The 20,056-nt window shown below is 27.5% G+C and overlaps 9 protein-coding genes and 1 pseudogene across 10 annotated transcripts; 2 read left to right on the top strand and 8 right to left on the bottom strand.

Moving 5' to 3' along the window:
- Positions 1 to 11: 11 nt before the first annotated feature.
- LOC113799714 (uncharacterized) lies at positions 12 to 4,664 on the bottom strand. The gene is given in 5 exon segments (XM_075825265.1): positions 12 to 376; positions 458 to 1,017; positions 1,077 to 1,971; positions 2,109 to 4,267; positions 4,269 to 4,664. Coding segments are annotated over 5 exon segments (3,978 nt in total). The 5' UTR covers positions 4,587 to 4,664; the 3' UTR covers positions 12 to 330.
- A 96-nt stretch (positions 4,665 to 4,760) lies between these two features.
- Syx18 (syntaxin 18) lies at positions 4,761 to 6,819 on the bottom strand. Its single transcript, XM_027350433.2, has 4 exons — positions 6,543 to 6,819; positions 6,371 to 6,489; positions 5,653 to 6,297; positions 4,761 to 5,353 (listed from the first exon to the last, which is right to left on the bottom strand). The coding sequence occupies exons 1-4, from the start codon at positions 6,731 to 6,733 to the stop codon at positions 4,833 to 4,835; spliced, it is 1,476 nt and encodes a 491-aa protein (XP_027206234.2). The 5' UTR covers positions 6,734 to 6,819; the 3' UTR covers positions 4,761 to 4,832.
- Positions 6,820 to 6,887: 68 nt separating this feature from the next.
- LOC113799747 (very long chain fatty acid elongase 6-like) lies at positions 6,888 to 7,735 on the bottom strand. The gene has a single exon (XM_027350437.2). It carries the CDS (start codon positions 7,719 to 7,721, stop codon positions 6,903 to 6,905), a length of 819 nt encoding a protein of 272 aa, XP_027206238.2. The 5' UTR covers positions 7,722 to 7,735; the 3' UTR covers positions 6,888 to 6,902.
- A 113-nt stretch (positions 7,736 to 7,848) lies between these two features.
- On the bottom strand, positions 7,849 to 9,608 carry LOC113799743 (succinate--CoA ligase [GDP-forming] subunit beta, mitochondrial pseudogene; annotated as a pseudogene).
- Positions 9,609 to 10,043: 435 nt separating this feature from the next.
- LOC113799744 (manganese-dependent ADP-ribose/CDP-alcohol diphosphatase-like) lies at positions 10,044 to 11,983 on the top strand. 2 transcript variants are annotated; one of them, XM_027350435.2, is made up of 2 exons: positions 10,044 to 11,502; positions 11,695 to 11,983. In XM_027350435.2, the coding sequence occupies exons 1-2, from the start codon at positions 10,449 to 10,451 to the stop codon at positions 11,739 to 11,741; spliced, it is 1,101 nt and encodes a 366-aa protein (XP_027206236.2). In that variant the 5' UTR covers positions 10,044 to 10,448; the 3' UTR covers positions 11,742 to 11,983. The 2 variants fall into 2 exon arrangements, with proteins under 2 accessions (XP_027206236.2, XP_075681388.1); XM_075825273.1 differs by having other exon boundaries at positions 10,044 to 11,507.
- Positions 11,492 to 12,071, bottom strand: LOC113799748 (uncharacterized). Its single transcript, XM_027350438.2, has 2 exons — positions 11,794 to 12,071; positions 11,492 to 11,734 (listed from the first exon to the last, which is right to left on the bottom strand). Exons 1-2 carry the CDS (start codon positions 12,069 to 12,071, stop codon positions 11,497 to 11,499), a joined length of 516 nt encoding a protein of 171 aa, XP_027206239.2. The 3' UTR covers positions 11,492 to 11,496.
- A 461-nt stretch (positions 12,072 to 12,532) lies between these two features.
- On the bottom strand, positions 12,533 to 15,214 carry Kap3 (kinesin associated protein 3). The gene is made up of 4 exons (XM_075825268.1): positions 15,010 to 15,214; positions 14,835 to 14,944; positions 14,258 to 14,774; positions 12,533 to 14,198 (listed from the first exon to the last, which is right to left on the bottom strand). Exons 1-4 carry the CDS (start codon positions 15,028 to 15,030, stop codon positions 12,555 to 12,557), a joined length of 2,292 nt encoding a protein of 763 aa, XP_075681383.1. The 5' UTR covers positions 15,031 to 15,214; the 3' UTR covers positions 12,533 to 12,554.
- An 85-nt stretch (positions 15,215 to 15,299) lies between these two features.
- Positions 15,300 to 16,640, top strand: LOC113799746 (replication factor C subunit 4). The gene has a single exon (XM_027350436.2). It carries the CDS (start codon positions 15,410 to 15,412, stop codon positions 16,454 to 16,456), a length of 1,047 nt encoding a protein of 348 aa, XP_027206237.2. The 5' UTR covers positions 15,300 to 15,409; the 3' UTR covers positions 16,457 to 16,640.
- niki (nimA-like kinase) lies at positions 15,359 to 19,503 on the bottom strand. The gene is given in 7 exon segments (XM_027350431.2): positions 15,359 to 16,505; positions 16,577 to 17,134; positions 17,211 to 17,564; positions 17,566 to 18,387; positions 18,450 to 18,617; positions 18,692 to 19,176; positions 19,253 to 19,503. Coding segments are annotated over 7 exon segments (2,517 nt in total). The 5' UTR covers positions 19,350 to 19,503; the 3' UTR covers positions 15,359 to 16,472.
- Positions 19,504 to 19,524: 21 nt separating this feature from the next.
- Positions 19,525 to 20,016, bottom strand: LOC142646413 (cytochrome b-c1 complex subunit 10-like). The gene is made up of 2 exons (XM_075825279.1): positions 19,796 to 20,016; positions 19,525 to 19,721 (listed from the first exon to the last, which is right to left on the bottom strand). The coding sequence occupies exons 1-2, from the start codon at positions 19,861 to 19,863 to the stop codon at positions 19,601 to 19,603; spliced, it is 189 nt and encodes a 62-aa protein (XP_075681394.1). The 5' UTR covers positions 19,864 to 20,016; the 3' UTR covers positions 19,525 to 19,600.
- Between the last annotated feature and the right edge of the window lie 40 nt (positions 20,017 to 20,056).

Here is a 20,056-nt window from a genome sequence, read left to right as displayed (position 1 = left end):
CATTGATGTGATCGAGAGAGAAAAAAAATATTTATCATCATCATTATCTTTATCGATTCAAATATTTGAATTATTTTTTTTTTTTGTAATTTGATAGGATCACGTAGTAGAGAAAAAAAAATCGGAAAAGAAAAAATTATCTTCTGTTATTGATTTGATGTACAGTGTGTACACACTTTATGATCGTGATGATGATGATGATGATCGTTTTTTTTTATTTTTTGCTATGTATTGCGAAATTCCAGAAAAAAGAAAAGAAAACTTGGATACCATCCATTTTTATCTACACACATTTCCATTTATAAATTATCATCGATTTTCAAGATTTTTCTAGGTTTTATTTTCATAATGGGATAGAAATTCTCGAAGTAAATTTCTGTGAATGATAATGAAAGAAAAAAAAGAAAAAGAAAATTCAATTTGACTGATTAAAAAAATTGTTTCATTCAATTTTTACCGTAAAATCAATTGATTAGCACCCAATGATATTCTTTCAAAATAATCCATTTGACGATTAATTTCTAAACAAAATTCATGAAATAATATCGGACATTGACTGTTTGCTTTTGTTGGTAAAAGAAATTTAATTACTTCAAATAATTTTGCTGGACGTGTTTGTGCATTTGCCTTTATAAATGGACTGATTACTTGTTCGATGAAAATTTTCACTTCCTCTTGATCTTCTTTACCATCATCACCGATATTGGATCTTGATTTTTTAAAACTTTCTATCAAACATGATATGATTGTTTGAAACAATGCCATTCTATAGTCTGTTTGCTGTTGATGTTGACCAATTTTAAATTCAGTAATATTTGTACGAAATATTTGCTCTGATAACCGTAATAAATCTTTATGTGATATATGATCCAATCGACAAAATTGATTTAAATATTCATATAAATCTTTTGTAATTGTTTGTTCACGTTGCACCAGAAGAAATGTTGATTTCAAAATCAAAATTATTTGCAGATGCCAATTTTCGTACACTTTTGATCCACGATTAGATATCAATGTCTTTGATTGGTAAAAAAAATCAAGTTAATTAAAAAGAAGAAGAAATAAAAAACACTTACTTTTATTGCTGTATAGTTAAGATATTGACTGAAGATTGGTAAATATATTAAAATTAATTGACGAATTTTTCGATTTAGATATGGATCATTTGGATCTAATTGTACAAGACCTTCAAAAATCATTGGAAATGATTGACGAAATAATGATGGCCATAATGATTTTATTTGTAATAAAAATTGACAATTTGATGGCAGAATGATTATATTTTCCAATATGGTAACAAGAAGACAATCTGATTTACCAACAATATATATTTGTTGTGATAATCGTGATATTAATTCGGCTATCGATCGATATATTCGTATTAATAATCGTACATCTTTTGGTGGTAGATTAATGAAATGAATATTTTTTGTCATAGCATTATATCGTCGACTAATAGTTAGTAAAATTTGTTGTGATTTTATAATCATTGGACGAAAATATTGATCAACATTATTCATATGTTTAATACGTTCGGAATTTGATGTGACCAATCCAAAACGATCGTATAAAATTGATAGAAATTTTTCGAAAATTATTCCATTATCTAATAGGACAATAGATTCCGATTCAAACCAACGATAAATTCGACGAGAAATTATTAATAATTTTTCATATTTTCTTTGATCTGTATCACAATCATTTTGATCATTATCATCGATAATGATTAAAAGTTTTGACCATATCGATACAATTTTTTTGACTAAATTATCCTGATTATCGATTGATTCAAATATATCCTTTAGATAATTATCCTTAAATAAAAGATAAAGATAATTTAGATGAAATATATCGATAGTGTTGGAACATTTTCCATGATGATGGTGATGTTGTGAATCTTGACCTTGAAACGATAGAAATAAATCAATAATATTTAAACATTGATGTTGTCTGTTGTTGTTGTTGTTATTCCTAGAAGAAAAATCAAAGGGGAAAAATGATCATCAATCAAGATTAAATTTGAAATTATTTTTTAATTTAATATGGAAAATCTGATGACGTAAATTGTTATTTTTTTCAAAAAAAGTAAATATTTTTTGTGCACTTACATCATTATCATGTTTATAATTGTAATTTTCAAGGTAATATAAGCAACGATTTCATCCGGTTCATCTTCTTCATCTTTATCATCATCATCATTTTGGCTAGCAATCAATTCCAATTTTATCATTTCAATCAATAATTCGATCAACGATTGAATTATATTATCAAATGATGATGATGATAAATTATCATTATCAATGTTTACAATGTTATCAGTCGGTGATGATGATTGATGTTCATCAATTTGTTGTTGTTGACGTTTAACAATAATTTTATCATAAAAAATATTGAGTAATTTTTTAAAAAATTCCATCACTATCAAGCGATCGGATCGATCGGTTTCGAATGATAAAAATTGTTGATACATTTTGATTAGTTCAATTTTCCCGATCAGATCATCATAATAATAATGAAAAAATTGTTGAAAAGATTTCGTTAATAAATTATTCAATTCATTAAAATAATTATTAATAATTTTAAGGAAATCTTTTTTCGGATCAATTAATCGAATATTTTCCAATAAAATACCATTCATATAACGATTTAAAATTGAAACAATTTTATGATTTTGTTCATTACCAACAGTAGTAGCCGATTTCAGATGTAATATAGCAAAGTAGAATTTCAATAAAATTTCTTGAAAATCAATGGTTCGTTTTTCTTTCAATAATTCTCTGATTGGATTCAATAATCGATCATTATGTTCTAGCCATCGTTCCGTTGGTAATGATTCGATTAATATCAGATATAATTGACCAATTCGATAGAAACCATTTGGTTGTATTGATCGTATGAAATTCGGTTGTAATGTAACAACAATTTTACTGACAATTTTCTGATAATTCATCATCGTTATTCGTTCAATTTGTTGATTTTTCATACGATTTGTTCGCTGTTGTTGTTGTTGTTGAATTTTTTTCATTTGTTGATGAAAATAAAATAAAAATATTTTAAAACAATCATTATTCTGGTAAATATCTTCCGGTGATTCAATTATTTCCTGAATTTTTTCCGACCATTTTTGTCCATCTTTAATGGTCATTATCATATCATTGTCGATTAGATTTACATTTGATTGTAATGAAAATTTATAATTATATCTTTTAAGAAAAAAATCCATAAATAAAATGACTAAATCGATTGATGGATCCGAAATAAAACAACCATAACGTATTGCACAAATAATTAATGAAGGAATCAGGCGACATTTACCCAATAAATTCGTCGATTTAATCGATGGATATTGACAATCAATTTCACGTAAAATTGTTCGATAAATTTTCAGAATATTTGCCGGTAAATCGAATCGAATTTCTTTATAAGTGAGATTCAAATCGATAGCTAATAATGGCACCATATTTGACCATAACCAAAGACTATATTGATTAAATTCTTTTACAAAATATTTTGCCAATGAAATTGATCGAAAATGATCGATTTGTATTTCATTACGATCGGTTACAATTATTTTATCTTGATTTTTCGAATCAAAATAAGCCAAAACATTGAAAAATATTGATTGAAATTGATCATCATTGCTGTTATTATTATTATTCAACATAAATTTTAACAATAAAATCGTTTCTTGAAAACATGTACAAATAAATGGAGTAAATGTTGAATCCGGTTGTATATAGCAAGAATAATCATTATCATTTTGAATATTTTGTTGAAATCTTTCCAAACTAAAACATAGAATATCATATAAAAATAATCGTAAACATTGTATGAATAAATCATCATTAGCTTGATCATTGTTCAACAATAGATTAAATTCGGAAAATAATCGATGATAAAATTTATTTGATTGACGTTTTAAAGCGAATAACATTTCCAAATATGTTAACCATATTTGTAATGTTAAATGAAAATGATGATAAAAACAACCATCCGCGTCGGATTTACGATGAAAACTAAATTCTTGAAATTTTGTTTCAAATTGTGATAATCGACCAATAAATAGTAAAAGTTTTCGCATTTCTTTCAATATGAAAAAACATTTACTATTTTCTGGATTCGAATCATGAACATCATCGTGGATGATCATCATAAAAAATCTTTTGAGAAAATTGAGACAATCAATGATTGGATGACAATATTGTTGAAAAAAATCAATATTAACATTGAATTCAAAATTACAATCTTCTAATGTGGCTGAACGTATTATGATTGAAATTTTTTCTAATAAACATAAACAACGGTAGTAAATGTCGATCTTGATTCACTTGATCGATATAAGGAATTCGTACAAATCTAAAAAATACCCAAGTTTGTTTTTGTTTTTTTATCGAACAACAATATTCACGATCATTTTGTATTATTAATCGTCGAAAATAATCAGAACGAACATAGTGAAATGTATTTGATAGTTGTTGGGCAAATGTTTCCAATGTTAAACGATTTATGGAACATTGTTCCATCAAACGAAACATTGAACAAAATTTAATATTTAATTGTGGATCACAATGTAGATAATTTTCCATTTTTTTATTAAATTTTATTTAAAAAATAGAATAAAATCCTGCAAAACAATTCGAATCCAAAACGCGCCAAACTCAAATCATATGCAAAACTATTTTGATTCAACAATGATTTTGTTGTGAAAATAGATTCACAGCGCAAACGCAATTCGGCTTTCAGATTCCAATTTAAAAGGATTTTTTTCAAATGAAATTTTATTTTACATTTAATTTTTTAAAAAATACAAATAACAAAATGAGTAAACAAATTTAATTCCACCAATCGATAGGTCCTAATAAATCCTGTTTAAATGTAGCCATTGTAATCATTGGTTCAATGACTCGTTGTTGATTAAGTAAATTGAATCGATTAAATCGTGTTTTTAATATTTTAAATCTTGCATCTTCTTTTGAATTGATACTGAAATAATGTTCATCGATACCAATTTTTTTGATCCATACCCAACGGCGACCATTATGTTCAAATTTTGATGGATTAGGTAAATAATTAGCATCGATAGCTAATGATTTATAAAAATTTAAACTTAATGTTACACCTTGTGGTGTACATTCCTGAATTTTACCGATCATTGTTTCACCTTCGATCAAATTAAATACCATACATTGAAAACGACAATTAACAAATAAATCTGATTTGTTCATTATGGCCGAAAGTATTTCATAACCTTTTATTGATGTTACAATAATAAACAGGCCAGCATTATAGATTACTTTGTTGTACATACATCGATTCAATAATAATAACAACAAATCATGCATATCAACATGTGGACTAAAATATTTACATGGTATACAAATTCGTTTGGTTAATTCGATTATCTGGAACATTATTATCCAAAAAAAAATCAATAGATTTGATTGAAAAAAACCCAAACAAAATCAAACAAAAATTCTCATGTGGTCACAAACCAACCATTTCCACACAAATGTGCAACAAAACATTCAAAATAGTCATTAAAAAGAATAAAAAATTTTAAATTTTATTTTCATTATAATCAAGGATTATACCAATCCAAAAATAAAACAACAAATGCAAGTGTTGTGATAAAAAATAATATCCAAACACGAAATCCAGCATTTTTACGCATTGCTTCACGTAATTGTTCATTACCTTCACGTATTGATTCATTCGATGTTATCGTTGAAAGATTTAAATTATTTAAATCACATTCTTGTTTGATAACATTTTCTGAAAATAATTCTTGTAATTTAGATATTTCGGCTAATTTTTTTGTTATTGTTATTACTTCTTCATTCATTGAATTCATTTGATCATAAATTTGTTTACTTTCAAGTTGAAATTGTTTTTGTTCTTCGGGTGCTAAACGACAATTATTCATTGATTCATTATTCGATGATAATAATTGTTCATTATGATAATCATTATAAAATGATGTTTTCGAATTCAGATTCTCAGAAGATTTCAAAGTATTATTGTTTGTTTCGGATGATTTTTGATTTTTTCTCAACTTGATTGTTGTTTTGTTAGCGGCCTGATTTTCGGTCGATGATCCATCAATACCATCAGTGTTATTATTATTGCTGTTGACATTCGATTTATTGAGCCGAAAAAATTTTTGCATATAAAGATTTCTTCGTAAACGTAATGCTTTATTCTTATTATGTAAATCGTTGATTGATTGCAGATACATTTCGACCAAATTGATTGCATTCATTTCATGTTCGAATTGTTGTTTGGAAGTTGTTGATTTCACTGACCATTGGATAAAAAAAGGACAATCAAATTTATCATCAACACAAAGTATTTGTTTTATTATATTACTCACATTCGACACGTAATATTTTGATTACATCATTTCCTAATTTAACAAAATCATGAACATCTTTATCAATTTGATCACGTTCTTCATCGGTCATTTTTGATGATAAATATAGTATTGAATTGCTAAGAAAAAGATTGATGAATCAAAAGTAAACAAGACATAGATTTTAACTTACTAAATGTTAACATAATCTTTTTGATTGGCCAATAGATAATCTTTCATACAGGTAATCGATGCAACTAGTTCACGAAGTTTCCATGAAATTTGTCGACTTTTATCTTCATTTCTTAGTCCATTGCATACGATAGAATTTGAATGATTGCCAATCGTATGGACAATTTGTTGAAAACATTTTGTTTGATCCATTTTTTTTTGTTCAAAAATTTAAGATAAATAAAAGTGAACGATCATCGAAAAAGAATACGTACACATTTCATTTGATGAGAAAGTTTCCAGCAACAACAAAATTGTTTATTTTTTTCATCAGAAAAATTTCCAGAAATTCAATTTTAAAATTTACAATTTTCAGAACAAATTATGTTCTAGGTTTATTATTACATTTTAATGAATATCTTTTCATTTCTTTTCGAAATAAACGTATAAATAGAAAAACATAGATAATATACATGATAAGACCTGATTCAATAGTATAACCACCATTTGAACAATGGTCATCTGATCGAATCAATTTTTCATATAATGCTAATAAATTGATAATTAAACCGATAAACATTTGTGATGTTTGTAAAATGGTTACAGTGATGGCAATAAAACTAGGCAGACGTATTCGACAACTTCGTATGAAATAATAACCATACATTAATGAATGAATGGTTACATTCATTGTGCTCATCCATCGTCCAATTGCCGGCAGATAAACAGCAATATACCATGAATAAATCATTGTTAATACATGATGAAACCAATGTATAAATCTTACATGTTTTTGGCTGGCCAATAAAAACATTGTATCACCCATTTCGAATACTTTTGAGCTTACAAACAAAAAATACCAATAATAAACTCGACGATCATGATGATAATCACGATCACAATAAGTAGCTCGAAATCCATGTTGATAAATTTTATCGAAAAAATTCCAACCCAAACGATAGGTGGCCGATATGGAAAAAATTGTTAATGTAAAATTCCATAACTGTAGATATTTGGTACATTTCATGGGTTTTTGTATTCTGTTCGGCAGCCAAACAATCAAAAAAACGTAAATAAAGGCAATTGGTATCGAAATAGTCCAATATGATTGAAACCATTCGGTTTCAAGAAATGGTATTCGATCATCAAATCGAATCATCAATGCAAAGATAATAATGATAAATAAATAACCTTTAATCATGGTTGATGGATGGTGTTATTCTTTGATCACTTTCATTAATGATTGATGATTGGTACAAACAAACAAACGAATATTGATGAAATCTTTGAAAAAGACTTTAACCAAATTAAAGATCGATAAAGAATGATTGTACGAGGAAAACATTTATTTTGTTAAATTGTTTTTTTGTTTCGAAGAAAATTAAAAAAAAGAAAGAAAAACAATGGATGGCATTGAACAAAAATAATAAAAATCAATAATCAATTTTCCAGTTAATCAGGAAATCAATTTACACAATTTTGGTCGGTTTTTTTTCAAAAAAAAGAAAGGAAAAACTTAACTTATTTAAGGGTTAATAATGATGAATTGTTTTTCATGTTGTTTTAGTAAATCCAACAACTTTTTGTGCAGCATCATCTAAATTTTTAGCCGATATAATATCCGGTACGGTATTAATTAGATTAATAGCCTGTTCAGCATTTGTACCTTCTAATCGTACAACTAATGGTACTGTTACTTGACTTTTTAGCTGCAATTAATCCTTTAGCAATTGTTTCACAATTAACAATACCACCAAATATATTGACTAAAACGGCTTTAACTTTTTTATCGGTCATAATTAATTTGAATGCACTTTCAACGCCAGCCTGATTAACCGAACCGCCAACATCAAGAAAATTAGCCGGACTACCACCATAACGATGTATAATATCCATTGTAGCCATTGCTAAACCGGCTCCATTAACCAAACAAGCAATATTACCATCCATTGGTACAAAATTCAGATTTGATTCACGAGCTAATCGATCACGTGGATCTTCTTCCGAGGAATTTTCCTCCATAATTTGTTTCATCCATTCATGACGAAACATTGCATTTTCATCGAAATTCATTTTAGCATCAAAACAAATTACCTGATTCTGTGTGGTAATACCTAAAGGATTGATTTCAATTTGTAATGCATCCAATTTTAAAAACATTCGATATAAATGTGATATTTCAGTTGCAGCATCTTCTTTAAGTTTACCATCTAATCCAAGACCTTCGCCAGCAATTCTTAATGCTAATTGTCTTTCTAAATCTTTTGAATTTTCACTGATTGAAATTGGAAATTTATGAACAGCTGTTGGATTTGTTTCGGCTACTTTTTCAATATCCATACCACCTTCAGGTGATGCAACAACAATTGGTCCACCACTAGCACGATCCAATAATATTGCCAAATAAAGTTCTTTTTTAATATCAATAGCTTCAGCAATCATTACTTTTTTAACAAGAATACCATCTTTTGTTGTTTGTGCAGTAATAAGATAATCATCAAGCATTGCTTTAACAATTGATTCAATTTCGGTTTTATTTTTAGTCAATTTAACACCACCTTTAAAACCGGAATTTTTAAAATAACCTTTACCACGACCACCGGCCAATACTTGTGCTTTGATTACATATTCATTTGCTTTTAATGTTGGATCATCAATAATATTTTTCACTTGATCAATATCGGATACTATACGAAATTTTTGTATTTGTAATCCATTTTTTTCCATTAATTGTTTACTTTGATATTCTTGTAGATTAATATAACGTTTGGATAGACAATTATAGGCCACAGCAGATGTTGTTGGTGTCAAAACATCACGTATAAATGATGGTAACAAAGCACCACCATGGCTATTTGTTAATGCTTTACGTAACAACATTGTGTTCAAATTTTCGATATATTTTTCTTATTTCAAAAAACCAAAAAATTAAGAAGAAAATTAACAATATGGGTACAACAAACTCAATTCGATTCGAATGTATTGAATGTGTGGTGTATTATCATCAAAAAACAAACAAACAAACAATTTATCAGTCAAATCTGTATTATAATAAACGTTTGCTTCTTTTTTACAAAATCAACACCATCATCAAATAAAACATATGGACCTAAAAATGAAAAATGAAAAATGAAACTTTATTTTTTTTTTTTTTGATATTTTTCACCACTAGATGGTGACAATCGTTGAATTCTAATGAATTTAACATGACATTTTCAACATGACATGATTCAATTCATACGGCCAAGACAAGAATGTATTGAATTGAATTGAAATGAATCAAACTGAATTTCATTGCTGTTGCTGCAACATCATTCGACGAAGCATCATTCGACAAAGTAACTAAAAAAAATGATGACTTTGAATTGAATTGTGATATCATCATCATTTCATAAACAATATTTGCCTTCTCATCATCATTTCCAGTATTTTTTTTAGTACACTTCTCTTTCGATTTTTCTGTATTTTTTTCCGTATGAACTTCGGAATGAGCACACTTCAAATATGAACACTTACTAAAAAATCATTTCTTCATAATTTAATTATAATTCATTTCGCTCGAACTTATAAATTGCTTCGAACATTGTTTGTTTTTTCATCATTATTATTGAATTTAATTTTTTATGATTTGTTTTTTTCTGTCGAATTAAAAAACAATGTCGAAATTATTATTCATTATCAATTGTATCGTTAAAAAAAAGGCAACGATTCTATTTTCAATCATGTATGCTTATGCTATTGCCTGACGATTATTTCAACGATATTCTCCCGTTTTTTTTTGAAAGTCATCAATATTGACTTATCTTCATCAAAGATCAATAAATAGAAAACCCTGAATAATTTTAATCATCGTTTAAAATATTTGTTTCGATCAATCATTCGATTTATTCGTTATAATTTTAATCGAATTATTTGTTTTTCTAGAATAATGAAATCAATCGATAATAATGAAACAAAAAAACCATTATTACGATTTGGTGTTATTGCCGATGTACAATATGCTGATAATGATGATAAACAAGCTTGGTATAATCCAACTAAAACAAGATTCTATCGTAATTCATTGAAACAAGTAAGAAAAGCATTCGAATATTGGGAATCGTTTGGACGTTCGAATGATGATGATAATAATGATAATAATGATGATAATGTTAATGATCATTGTCCTATTAGTTTTATTCTTCAATTAGGTGATATTATCGATGCCTTAAGTAAATCAAAATGTAGCCATTCAGCTATTGATCGTACATTGAATTGTTTTTTGGATAATACAAAAATGCCTACATTTCATACGGTCGGTAATCATGAACTTTATAATTTTAATCGTACAGAACTTTGTCATTTATTCGATAAATATCTTTTCCATCATAATGTACATGAAAATTTAAATATTTTACATCCAAAAGAAATGAACGATTCGAAAACATTATTTTATCGATTTAAACCTCGGCCTGGTATTAAATTTATATCATTAGATACATATGATATATCAGTATTAGGATATGATCGAAATCATCCAAAATATCAAATAGCAGCAAATATATTACGATCATATCATCATTGTGATGATTTAAATGTTTGGGATAGTGATAAAAATCTTAAAAATGATATGGATAAACGATTTCAATCATCAAATGGTGGATTAAGTTTTGAACAATTACAATGGTTAGATAATGAACTAATCGAATCCGATTTATTAAATGAAATGGTCATTGTATTTGGTCATGTTGGTTTACATCCAAAATCATGTGGTTGGGATTCAATACTATGGAATTATGATCAAGTTATTGATTGTTTTAATCAACATAATTCAGTTATTGCTTATTTTAATGGTCATGCACATAATAGTGGTTATACATATGATAATAATATTCATTATATTGTTTTACATGGTATTATTGAAACACCACCTGATAATGAAGCATTCACTACTGTTACCATTTATAATGATCATATGCTGATTGATGGTATGGGTGTTAATGGTATGGTATGGGTGCCGTCGTTAACCATTTCATATAAAATGGTAATTTTGATATTTTTTTCTTTATTCGTTTTGTTTTTCGTAAACGTCGTTGTTGTTGTTGTTGTCGATGACGACGTGGTTGTCTACCACGCATTCGTTGCCAATTATTACGATCATATTTTTTCGATTTGATTAATGAACGATATTCAAGACCTGAATGACCAAAATCCGGTGATGAACCATATCCACCACTTTTAAAAGGGGAAAAATTTGATTAGATTTTAATCAATTTATAATAATTTCTACTTACTAAATTGATGATGAACCTAATGATGGTAAAGGATGTGGTTGAGGTGGCGGTGGAGGTGGTGGTGGTGGTCTTGAACCAGCTTTTTGATTACCATATTCACTACCGATAAGAAAACCGACAAGAAAACCTTCAAGAAATTTCTTTTTCCGCACTAATTTAAATACAGAACATTCAATTTGATGTTGAGGAATATTTAGAATTGATATTAATAATAATAATAATAATACAATGATTAAACATTGATGGCTATTTGAACGTAAAAAATTCGAGGCCAACATTATGTTCACCAGCACAAAAATCAAATATTGATGATGATGATGATAAAGATGAGATTAGTGATGATGATGATGAAAAATATTATTTCTTATGAAATAAACCAGAAGAAGAAGAAAAAACTTGTTGTTCGTTTGTCGTCGATCATGACGTTCGATTGATCGAATAATGTTTTTTGAATTTAGATCGATACATTCGAATCGGTTGATTGGACGAGACATAGATTTTATCATTTCAAACAAACAAACAAAAAAACTAGTTGGTCGTTGTATTCGTAGATTTGAAGATTGTTTAATTATTATTATGATTATGATTCATTCAATTAAATTGATCAATATAGAGAGAGGGAGAGAGTATATGAATGTCTATAAATAGAGCCAGGTATTGTTTGTTTGGTTTTGTTTTGTTCATAACCAATGATTATTTCATTGACAAACACATTTTCACTTTAAACAATACCTTATCGAATTCTTTTTCGATGATAATGATCAATTGACATTTTCATCCGAAAACGTTTCTGAATTCGAATCATCATCACATAGGACATCCATTTTAAGAAAAAGATCCGGATAAATGAACATATCTTCCAATAGATTATTTGATTCGCTTGAGCTAGATTGTGCACGTACCATACTTAACCATTTATTATTATGTGCATTAAATTTTTCCGAACATATACGTTTGGCTAAATTATTGGCTTGTTCACTATCACAATTATCGGCCAATAAATCCAATGTAAAATTACATAATGTTTTTATACGATAATTTTTATCATACATTAATTCAATAAGATAATCAGTTAGTTTATTATTTTGACATAATTCCATTATTTTTTGATCATCATCGATTTGTTTGATTAGTACATAAAGACAATAAATAGCATTCGAAATTATTTGATCATTTTCTTGATTTAAATTTATTATATTTAATAGATGATCAATCCACTGATGATCGATAAGATAATTGACCAATTCTGTATCGTTATTAGATGATGGTGATGATGTAATAATAGCTTTGGCCACCATATTCAATAAATAACTTAAAAATTCAGATTGTTTTGTTTTTTTATCTGTAATACGATAATTTTTAATAAAATCAATAAATGAATATTTTTCCAATAAACGTATCCAATGACCAATGTCGATAACGGGAGCAAGATTAGTTAAAATAGCCAAACATTCAATCTGTATTTCCAGTAACATATTATTATTCGATTGTTTTATCATTTCGAATAAACTGTTTATTGTTGTTGAATCAAATTTTATATTATCATTCCGATGACAAGTAATATTACGACATAATTGATAAAGATGAATATTATTATCAACAATTGCTGAATTGATTAATTCATGAAAACGATTTTTATTCTTATTATTTATCACCATCATTGATGCTAAATCTTCATTTATAGCCAAATTTGTTAATAATCGAATGATAATTGGTTTATAATCAATATTGATGAATATTTTTTCCATTAACAAATCAATCATTTGTTCATTTTGTTTGAATATTGGTATGAATTTTGTTTCACAACTAATCAAATAAAATATTGAAACAATAACAGATGTATAATGATCTTTAAGAAAAAATGATATTAATTTTGGTACAATACCCGAACGAACTAAATATAAACGAATATCTCTATCAATCATTAAATTATATAATAATTTTAAAGTATTGATAATAAGTAATTCATTATCCAAATACAATAATGGTGTTAAATTTTTATAAATGGATAATTCTTTGATTTGAATTTTATCCTCAATGAAAACGGATAATTTTTTCAAAAATAATATTACAATCAAAAGCAATTCTTGATTATTACGTTCAAGTAATTTTCCCAATATTGAAACAATACCTTTTTGATGAATTTTATATTCTAATTTTATATCTTCACTGATGTTTAACAATATGTATAATGAATAACGGAAAAAAATATTTTGCTTATTAATCAATGATTGATGTGAATACGAAAGACGTTCATAATCATTACGTTCATCATCCTTATCACCATCATCATTATCATTATGATTGTCAAGATTTTCACGAGTTTTCATCAATTCTTTTAACCATGATTCTTGTCGAAGCATTTCATAATAAATCAATTCCAAACATGTTGAACCAACTTTATACTAAAATAATCGATAAAGAAGATTAATCAATTTCATTTTAAAATCCAAAAAAAACTTACATTTGTAATGGCAAAATGAAAATCCGAATATTTACTAAAATGACCAAATATACAGGCAATACAAATTGAAAGTTCAAGAGATTTTTTTCCATCTTCACGAAATACTCGACTTAATGCACATAATAATGTATCATTTTTACAAAGATTTTCAATCATACAATCAACCTGTGATAATGATTTCAATATAAGATAGGCACCTTTAATTTTATCATCAAGTTCTTCATATAAAAATTCAATATAACTATCCAAATCTTTTATCGATATAATTGATGCTGGAATTATTGTATCCAAATGTTCAATAACATCCGAAGTAAGATTAAAACTAAGAAAATTATATGTTGATAATGGAAGTGAATCATATGATGCGGGTGTTATTGAACATTTTCTATCCAATTCAATCAGTTGACCAACCAATTCATAATAATGAATATAAGGTATCACATGACTTTTTCTTAGAATTTTTCGAGCAATTTTTTCAATATTTAAATTTTTATTTGCTGGTTTATTGATTTTGATGCTAAAATCGAAAAAAAAATTTCAATTAGAAAAATGCCACCTTTTCAATTAGAAATCTTACATTTGTTTACAATTTGTAAATATTTGTTGTTTTTGTTCCGAAATTGAATCATAATAAACAATTAGACATTTATTTTTTAAATCGGCTTGTATTCGTTTAAAGATGACATTCTAAATGAATTTCAGTTTTTAGTTTTTCATTTTTCTTTCAAACAAACAAAAGAAAGTTTATTTACCTTATTCTGATAGGAGTTCATGATCCAGGATCAATAATAAAAGAAAAAAACAGAAATTTCAAAAAAATGTTCAAAAAAATTTTTTGGAACCCAAAAATTCGTTTGTCTTTGTTTTGTTTTTCTTTTGGTTACCCGTAGATACGACCCGAATAATAAAATGATACCGTGTGAGTTTCGTTCGAAATCGAACCTTATAACCAAATGGAACAGCCGAAATGAATGAAGGAAAAAAAAGCCGCTATATAATTTTTGAATTATTTTGCAAGTTGCGACATCTATGAGATCGAAAGAGAGATATGATGGCACATTGATTATTTCGAGCAAGTTTTGTTTGCCGCCAATTATCAAATTTTTGTTTTTTTTTATTTTTTTCTCAAAGAAATTTTAATCAAAATCAAAAATGGAAATTGATTCACAACCGCCGACTACTACTACGGCTGTAAATAAATTCAAAACATGGGTCGAAAAATATCGACCATCCAAATTGGATGATATTGTTTATCAAACAGAAATTATAAATTCATTACAAAATATAATAACATCGAATGCATGTAATTTACCGAATTTTTTATTCTATGGTCCACCGGGTACCGGTAAAACATCTACGATTATTGCATTGGCTAAACAATTATTCGGCGTTGAACAATATAAAAATCGTGTACTCGAATTGAATGCATCGGATGAACGTGGTATTCAAGTGATTCGTGATAAAGTAAAATCATTTGCACAACGAACAATATCCACCAATAATAATCAAAAATTGGCTGCCATTAAAATTATCGTATTGGATGAATGTGATTCAATGACCAAAGAAGCACAATCAGCTTTACGTCGAATTATGGAAAAATATTCGAAAACAACACGTTTTTGTTTAATTTGTAATTATGTTTCGAAAATAATCGATCCAATTATATCACGTTGTACTGTTTATCGATTTAAACCGTTAAAAATTGATCTTATCAAAACAACATTATTGAAAATCGGTAGCCAAGAAGGTTTCAAAATTAATGATGAAACATTAGATATATTGATCAAAATATCGGATGGTGATCTTCGTAAAGCTATTACTTTAATACAAACATTATCATTGATTAGTGAAGGTGATGATTGTAATGAAATTAGTCCGGATGATATATGTGAAATTGCCGGTCAAGTACCAATGAAATGTATTGAACATTTTTTCAATATTTGTCGTAATAGTAAATCATATTCACAATTATTGAACGAAACTACAAAAATTATTCATTCAGGTTATTCAGCTACACAATTTCTTTGTCAATTACAAGAATGGTTAGCCATTGCTGATGAATGTTTATTAAATGATGGACAAAAATCCAAAATTTGTTGGCAAATCGGTATTATCGATAAACGTTTATTGGATGGTGGTGATGAATTTTTACAATTATTACAAGTTGGTTCTTGTATTATGCAAATTGCTGGCTGCTAAGCACAGCTAAGCTAAGCTACTTTCCTAAATCATCAAGCCAGGCATAATCCTACCATTTCAAACAAATCAGCCAAAAACATCATTTTAAATTTATTTTAAACAAACAGAAAATGTACTTACCAATTCACTTTCATAATCATTTTTCATAAATAAAAAATAATTTGAAAGTTGTGATGGCTGTAAACAGGATGATTGTTGTTGTTGTTGTTGTTGAATGAATAATTCATCGGAAACCATTGGTGGTGTATCTTGTGTTTGTATCGAATCAATCAAAACATATAGGACATCATTATGACAATAAATATCATTCAATCGTATTGAATGTTCAGGTAATGTTTTTGTTTGATAAACATTTAGTATGGATTGTGCAAATAAAACAATATGATGATTACAATCGATTCGTAATAGATCATTAATTGTACGAACAATTATTTTCGGTTTGGATATTTTAATTATCGAATAATCTGGGCCATAAATTTTTAATACGTCCATTACGGATTGATTCGAATTGGCAATAATAAAATTATTATTATTATTTTCAGATAAATTTAAAATTGTTGATTGTAATTCCGGTGATGATGATGATGATGATGATGATTGTAGAATAGTACGAGCACCAATAAAATATAATGAATCATCAGTAAGAATTGCTGTAAAACATGATCCAACTTTGATTGACTTTTTGATTTTTAATTTCAGTTAAAAAGTTTTGTGCTGATAAACTAAAATGATTGAAAACTAAAATGTTACTTACTTTGAATTGTTGTTTTGGTTTTAATGGCGAAACTCGAATTGGTTTTATGATTCGATTCCGGTGATGAAGACCTAGCTGTCCATCAGAATTATCACCAGCAGCAATAATAGTATCATCATGTAGAATGAAAAATGAATGTTTTTCACCCAAACAAACATCTTTAATTCGTCCTTTAATAGCTTGACATCGAATTGGTTTTGTTGCCATTTTTATTGGTTTCTTACGGAAACAATGACCAAAATCTAAATCATTTAGCGCCAATTGATTAAATTGATTATCACCACAAAGCCAAATTGATCCGTATTGATCAATAAATGCTGTTGCATTTTTACCACAAACAACTGTTTTAACTCGACAATCTAATCGTATGCAAGTTAGGAAAAATAACCGTTTGTTTTTCACTATTAATACCAAGTTTTCCATTTTGATTCGAACCCCAACCATAAACATGACCATCCGTACTAACAACAACAACATGATCATCACTACAATCAACATCAACAATATTGATTTGTAATAATTCATTTACAATGGTTGGTCGAAATCTATTGGTTTGGTCATCACTACCTAAACATTGGCTACGATAATTTCCACATGTAAGAACCAGACCATTACGATCAACAAAAACACTGAATCCTTGTCCACAACCAATTTTCTGAATCGAATAACTATTCAATAATTTTATTTGTTTTGCATTCTTCAACGATATTATATCATGACCTTGGCCAAGTTCACCATTCTGACCATCACCCCATGAATAAACTTTATTATCATTCGATAAAGCCAAAAAATGATTATCACTTTTAACTAATTGTCGTATTGATGAACAATGTGAACAAGTAATTTTCATTAATTCAACATTCAAATCTAATTGTGAAAGATCTAATCGACAAACATATGAACAATAATTGATGAAATTCTGCCGAAATGAATTTCGATTATTTTGATGTAAATATGTTGATAGATTTGATTGTTGATCCATTCGAATATTTGGCATTGAATAACAACTTAGATTATTAAGATTTTTTGCCGACATTTCATTCATCATTAATGTAACTTTTTGAACCAGATATTCGGCTGTTGGTCGTTTACGTGGATTATGTTCCAATAAATTATTGATAAATTTTTCAAGCGTTTTTGAATATTGTCCATTCAGCGATAGATGATGTTGTTGGCCCTAGGAAAAATCATTTGATTATATCGATTATTATCGAATTCAAAACGATTATTTTTGGTTACTTTGATAATTTTTGACATTAATCGAGCAATCACACCATCATTATCATTATCATCATCATCATCATCGTCGAATGGTATACGGTTATTTACGGATGTAAATGTCATTTCAAATAGTACACATCCTAATGACCAAATATCTGCCGGTTTATTGTAGGCTTTTCCCGAACGCTATATTTTGATCGAACAAACAAACATCGATGAAACACAAACAGACAACAGACAACAGATATCAACAAACTTACAATCTCTGGACAAAGATAAAGTGGTGTACCGACAAACGACCGGGCATCTTTATTTTTATCCAAAATTTTCGATATACCAAAATCACCAAGTTTAATAAAACCTTGTTTATTAAGGAAAATATTTTTCGTTTTTATATCACGATGAATAACATTATTATGATGTAAATATTGTACAGCGGTTACAATCTGTAAGAATAATGCTAGAATTTCAAATTCACGTAATGAACAATTTAATGAATTTAGAAATGAATTTAATGTTCCAGCATCAGCATATTCCATTTCAATATAGAATTTATCACGCCAAACAAAACTACCATAATATTTAATAATATTTTTATGATTCAATATCGATAATATACGGATTTCATTTATAGTTGAATCAATTTGTTTTGCTTCAAATTGATCAACATCAAGTATTTTTAATGCAACATATTGACATTCATTTTCACAATGTTTACGGCAAAGAAAAACATGGCCAAATGATCCTTTTTTTAACGAAAACAATTTTTTCATTTGTCAATTGGAAACAGCTCAAAAACATCGAAAACATTGAAATTTTACCTTGGCCTAGAATTTTAAATTTTTCATATGTTTTACCATCATGACGGAATAGAATTAGATTTGATGATTGTCGAATTGGTTGATTTAATATTTCCATTCTTTTTCATCAAGAATTTCATCCGGAAAAAACAAAACATGAAAATTATAAACACCCAATCAAATGAGTGTTTATTTTTTTAAAGGAAAAAACAACAACTCAAAACATCGACGATAACCGATTCCTATGGTAACTTTATCAGTCAAATGATCAAAAACAAGTAGAGTTGTTTAGTTTTAATCATTCATTGTTTATTTCATACACAGTATAATTTCCTAAAATCAATTCATAATTACATAATTATCAATTATTTATTCTTCTTTGATGAATTTATGATTCAAAACTGGAACATAGATTAGTACATCTTTCCAATCGCAAAAGAATGTAACGGCCAAAACACCAGCAGCACCGAATGTTGCACCTGATCGAATCCTTTTTGTGATTGGTTTTTCGGAAAAAAAATGTTAGAAAAACAAATCGAAATCAAAAAAAACAAAATCATTTACCATTTACGTCCTAAACCCAATGCATATGGTATGGTTATACCGGGTAAAACTCCTTTTATCTGTGCCATTATATTTGAAAATTTACTTTGATATTTCAAAGAAAGAAATCAGATTAACTTTGATTATGAATTATGTCGTGGCACAAAAACACAAACTGTCATTAAATAAAAATTTTATTTTTCGATGTTTTTTGTTTTGTTTGACCTGTTCGTTCTTGATTCCATCCAAACAACATTCGATGCGTTAAACATAAACAACGTA

This window comes from Dermatophagoides pteronyssinus, unplaced genomic scaffold, assembly GCF_027571235.1.
Source record: "Dermatophagoides pteronyssinus isolate colony J.1.1.1.1 unplaced genomic scaffold, Derpt_VIB-CSIC_2022.12 sq0003, whole genome shotgun sequence".
Taxonomy (NCBI): Eukaryota; Metazoa; Arthropoda; class Arachnida; order Sarcoptiformes; family Pyroglyphidae; genus Dermatophagoides; species Dermatophagoides pteronyssinus.
The sequence above is the reverse complement of the archived record's forward strand: the minus strand, read 5'-3'. Positions and strand labels throughout refer to the sequence as shown.

Coding starts and splice junctions, on each gene's coding strand:
- Syx18 (XM_027350433.2), bottom strand. CDS start 6,733: ATGGATCAAACAAAATGTTTTCAACAAATTGTCCATACGATTGGCAAT. Junction 6,490..6,542: donor AAAGATTATGTTAACATTTA/GTAAGTTAAAAT, acceptor TCTTTTTCTTAG/CAATTCAATACTATATTTAT. Junction 5,354..5,652: donor AATGCGTAAAAATGCTGGAT/TTCGTGTTTGGA, acceptor AATATTTTAGTC/CACATGTTGATATGCATGAT.
- LOC113799747 (XM_027350437.2), bottom strand. CDS start 7,721: ATGATTAAAGGTTATTTATTTATCATTATTATCTTTGCATTGATGATT.
- LOC113799744 (XM_027350435.2), top strand. CDS start 10,449: ATGAAATCAATCGATAATAATGAAACAAAAAAACCATTATTACGATTT. Junction 11,503..11,694: donor TGATGGTATGGGTGTTAATG/GTATGGTATGGG, acceptor ACGATATTCAAG/ACCTGAATGACCAAAATCCG.
- LOC113799748 (XM_027350438.2), bottom strand. CDS start 12,071: ATGTTGGCCTCGAATTTTTTACGTTCAAATAGCCATCAATGTTTAATC. Junction 11,735..11,793: donor TTAGGTTCATCATCAATTTA/GTAAGTAGAAAT, acceptor CCCTTTTAAAAG/TGGTGGATATGGTTCATCAC.
- Kap3 (XM_075825268.1), bottom strand. CDS start 15,030: ATGAACTCCTATCAGAATAAG. Junction 14,945..15,009: donor TGAACTCCTATCAGAATAAG/GTAAATAAACTT, acceptor AAATTCATTTAG/AATGTCATCTTTAAACGAAT. Junction 14,775..14,834: donor TTTACAAATTGTAAACAAAT/GTAAGATTTCTA, acceptor TTTCGATTTTAG/CATCAAAATCAATAAACCAG.
- LOC113799746 (XM_027350436.2), top strand. CDS start 15,410: ATGGAAATTGATTCACAACCGCCGACTACTACTACGGCTGTAAATAAA.
- LOC142646413 (XM_075825279.1), bottom strand. CDS start 19,863: ATGGCACAGATAAAAGGAGTTTTACCCGGTATAACCATACCATATGCA. Junction 19,722..19,795: donor TTGGGTTTAGGACGTAAATG/GTAAATGATTTT, acceptor AATCACAAAAAG/GATTCGATCAGGTGCAACAT.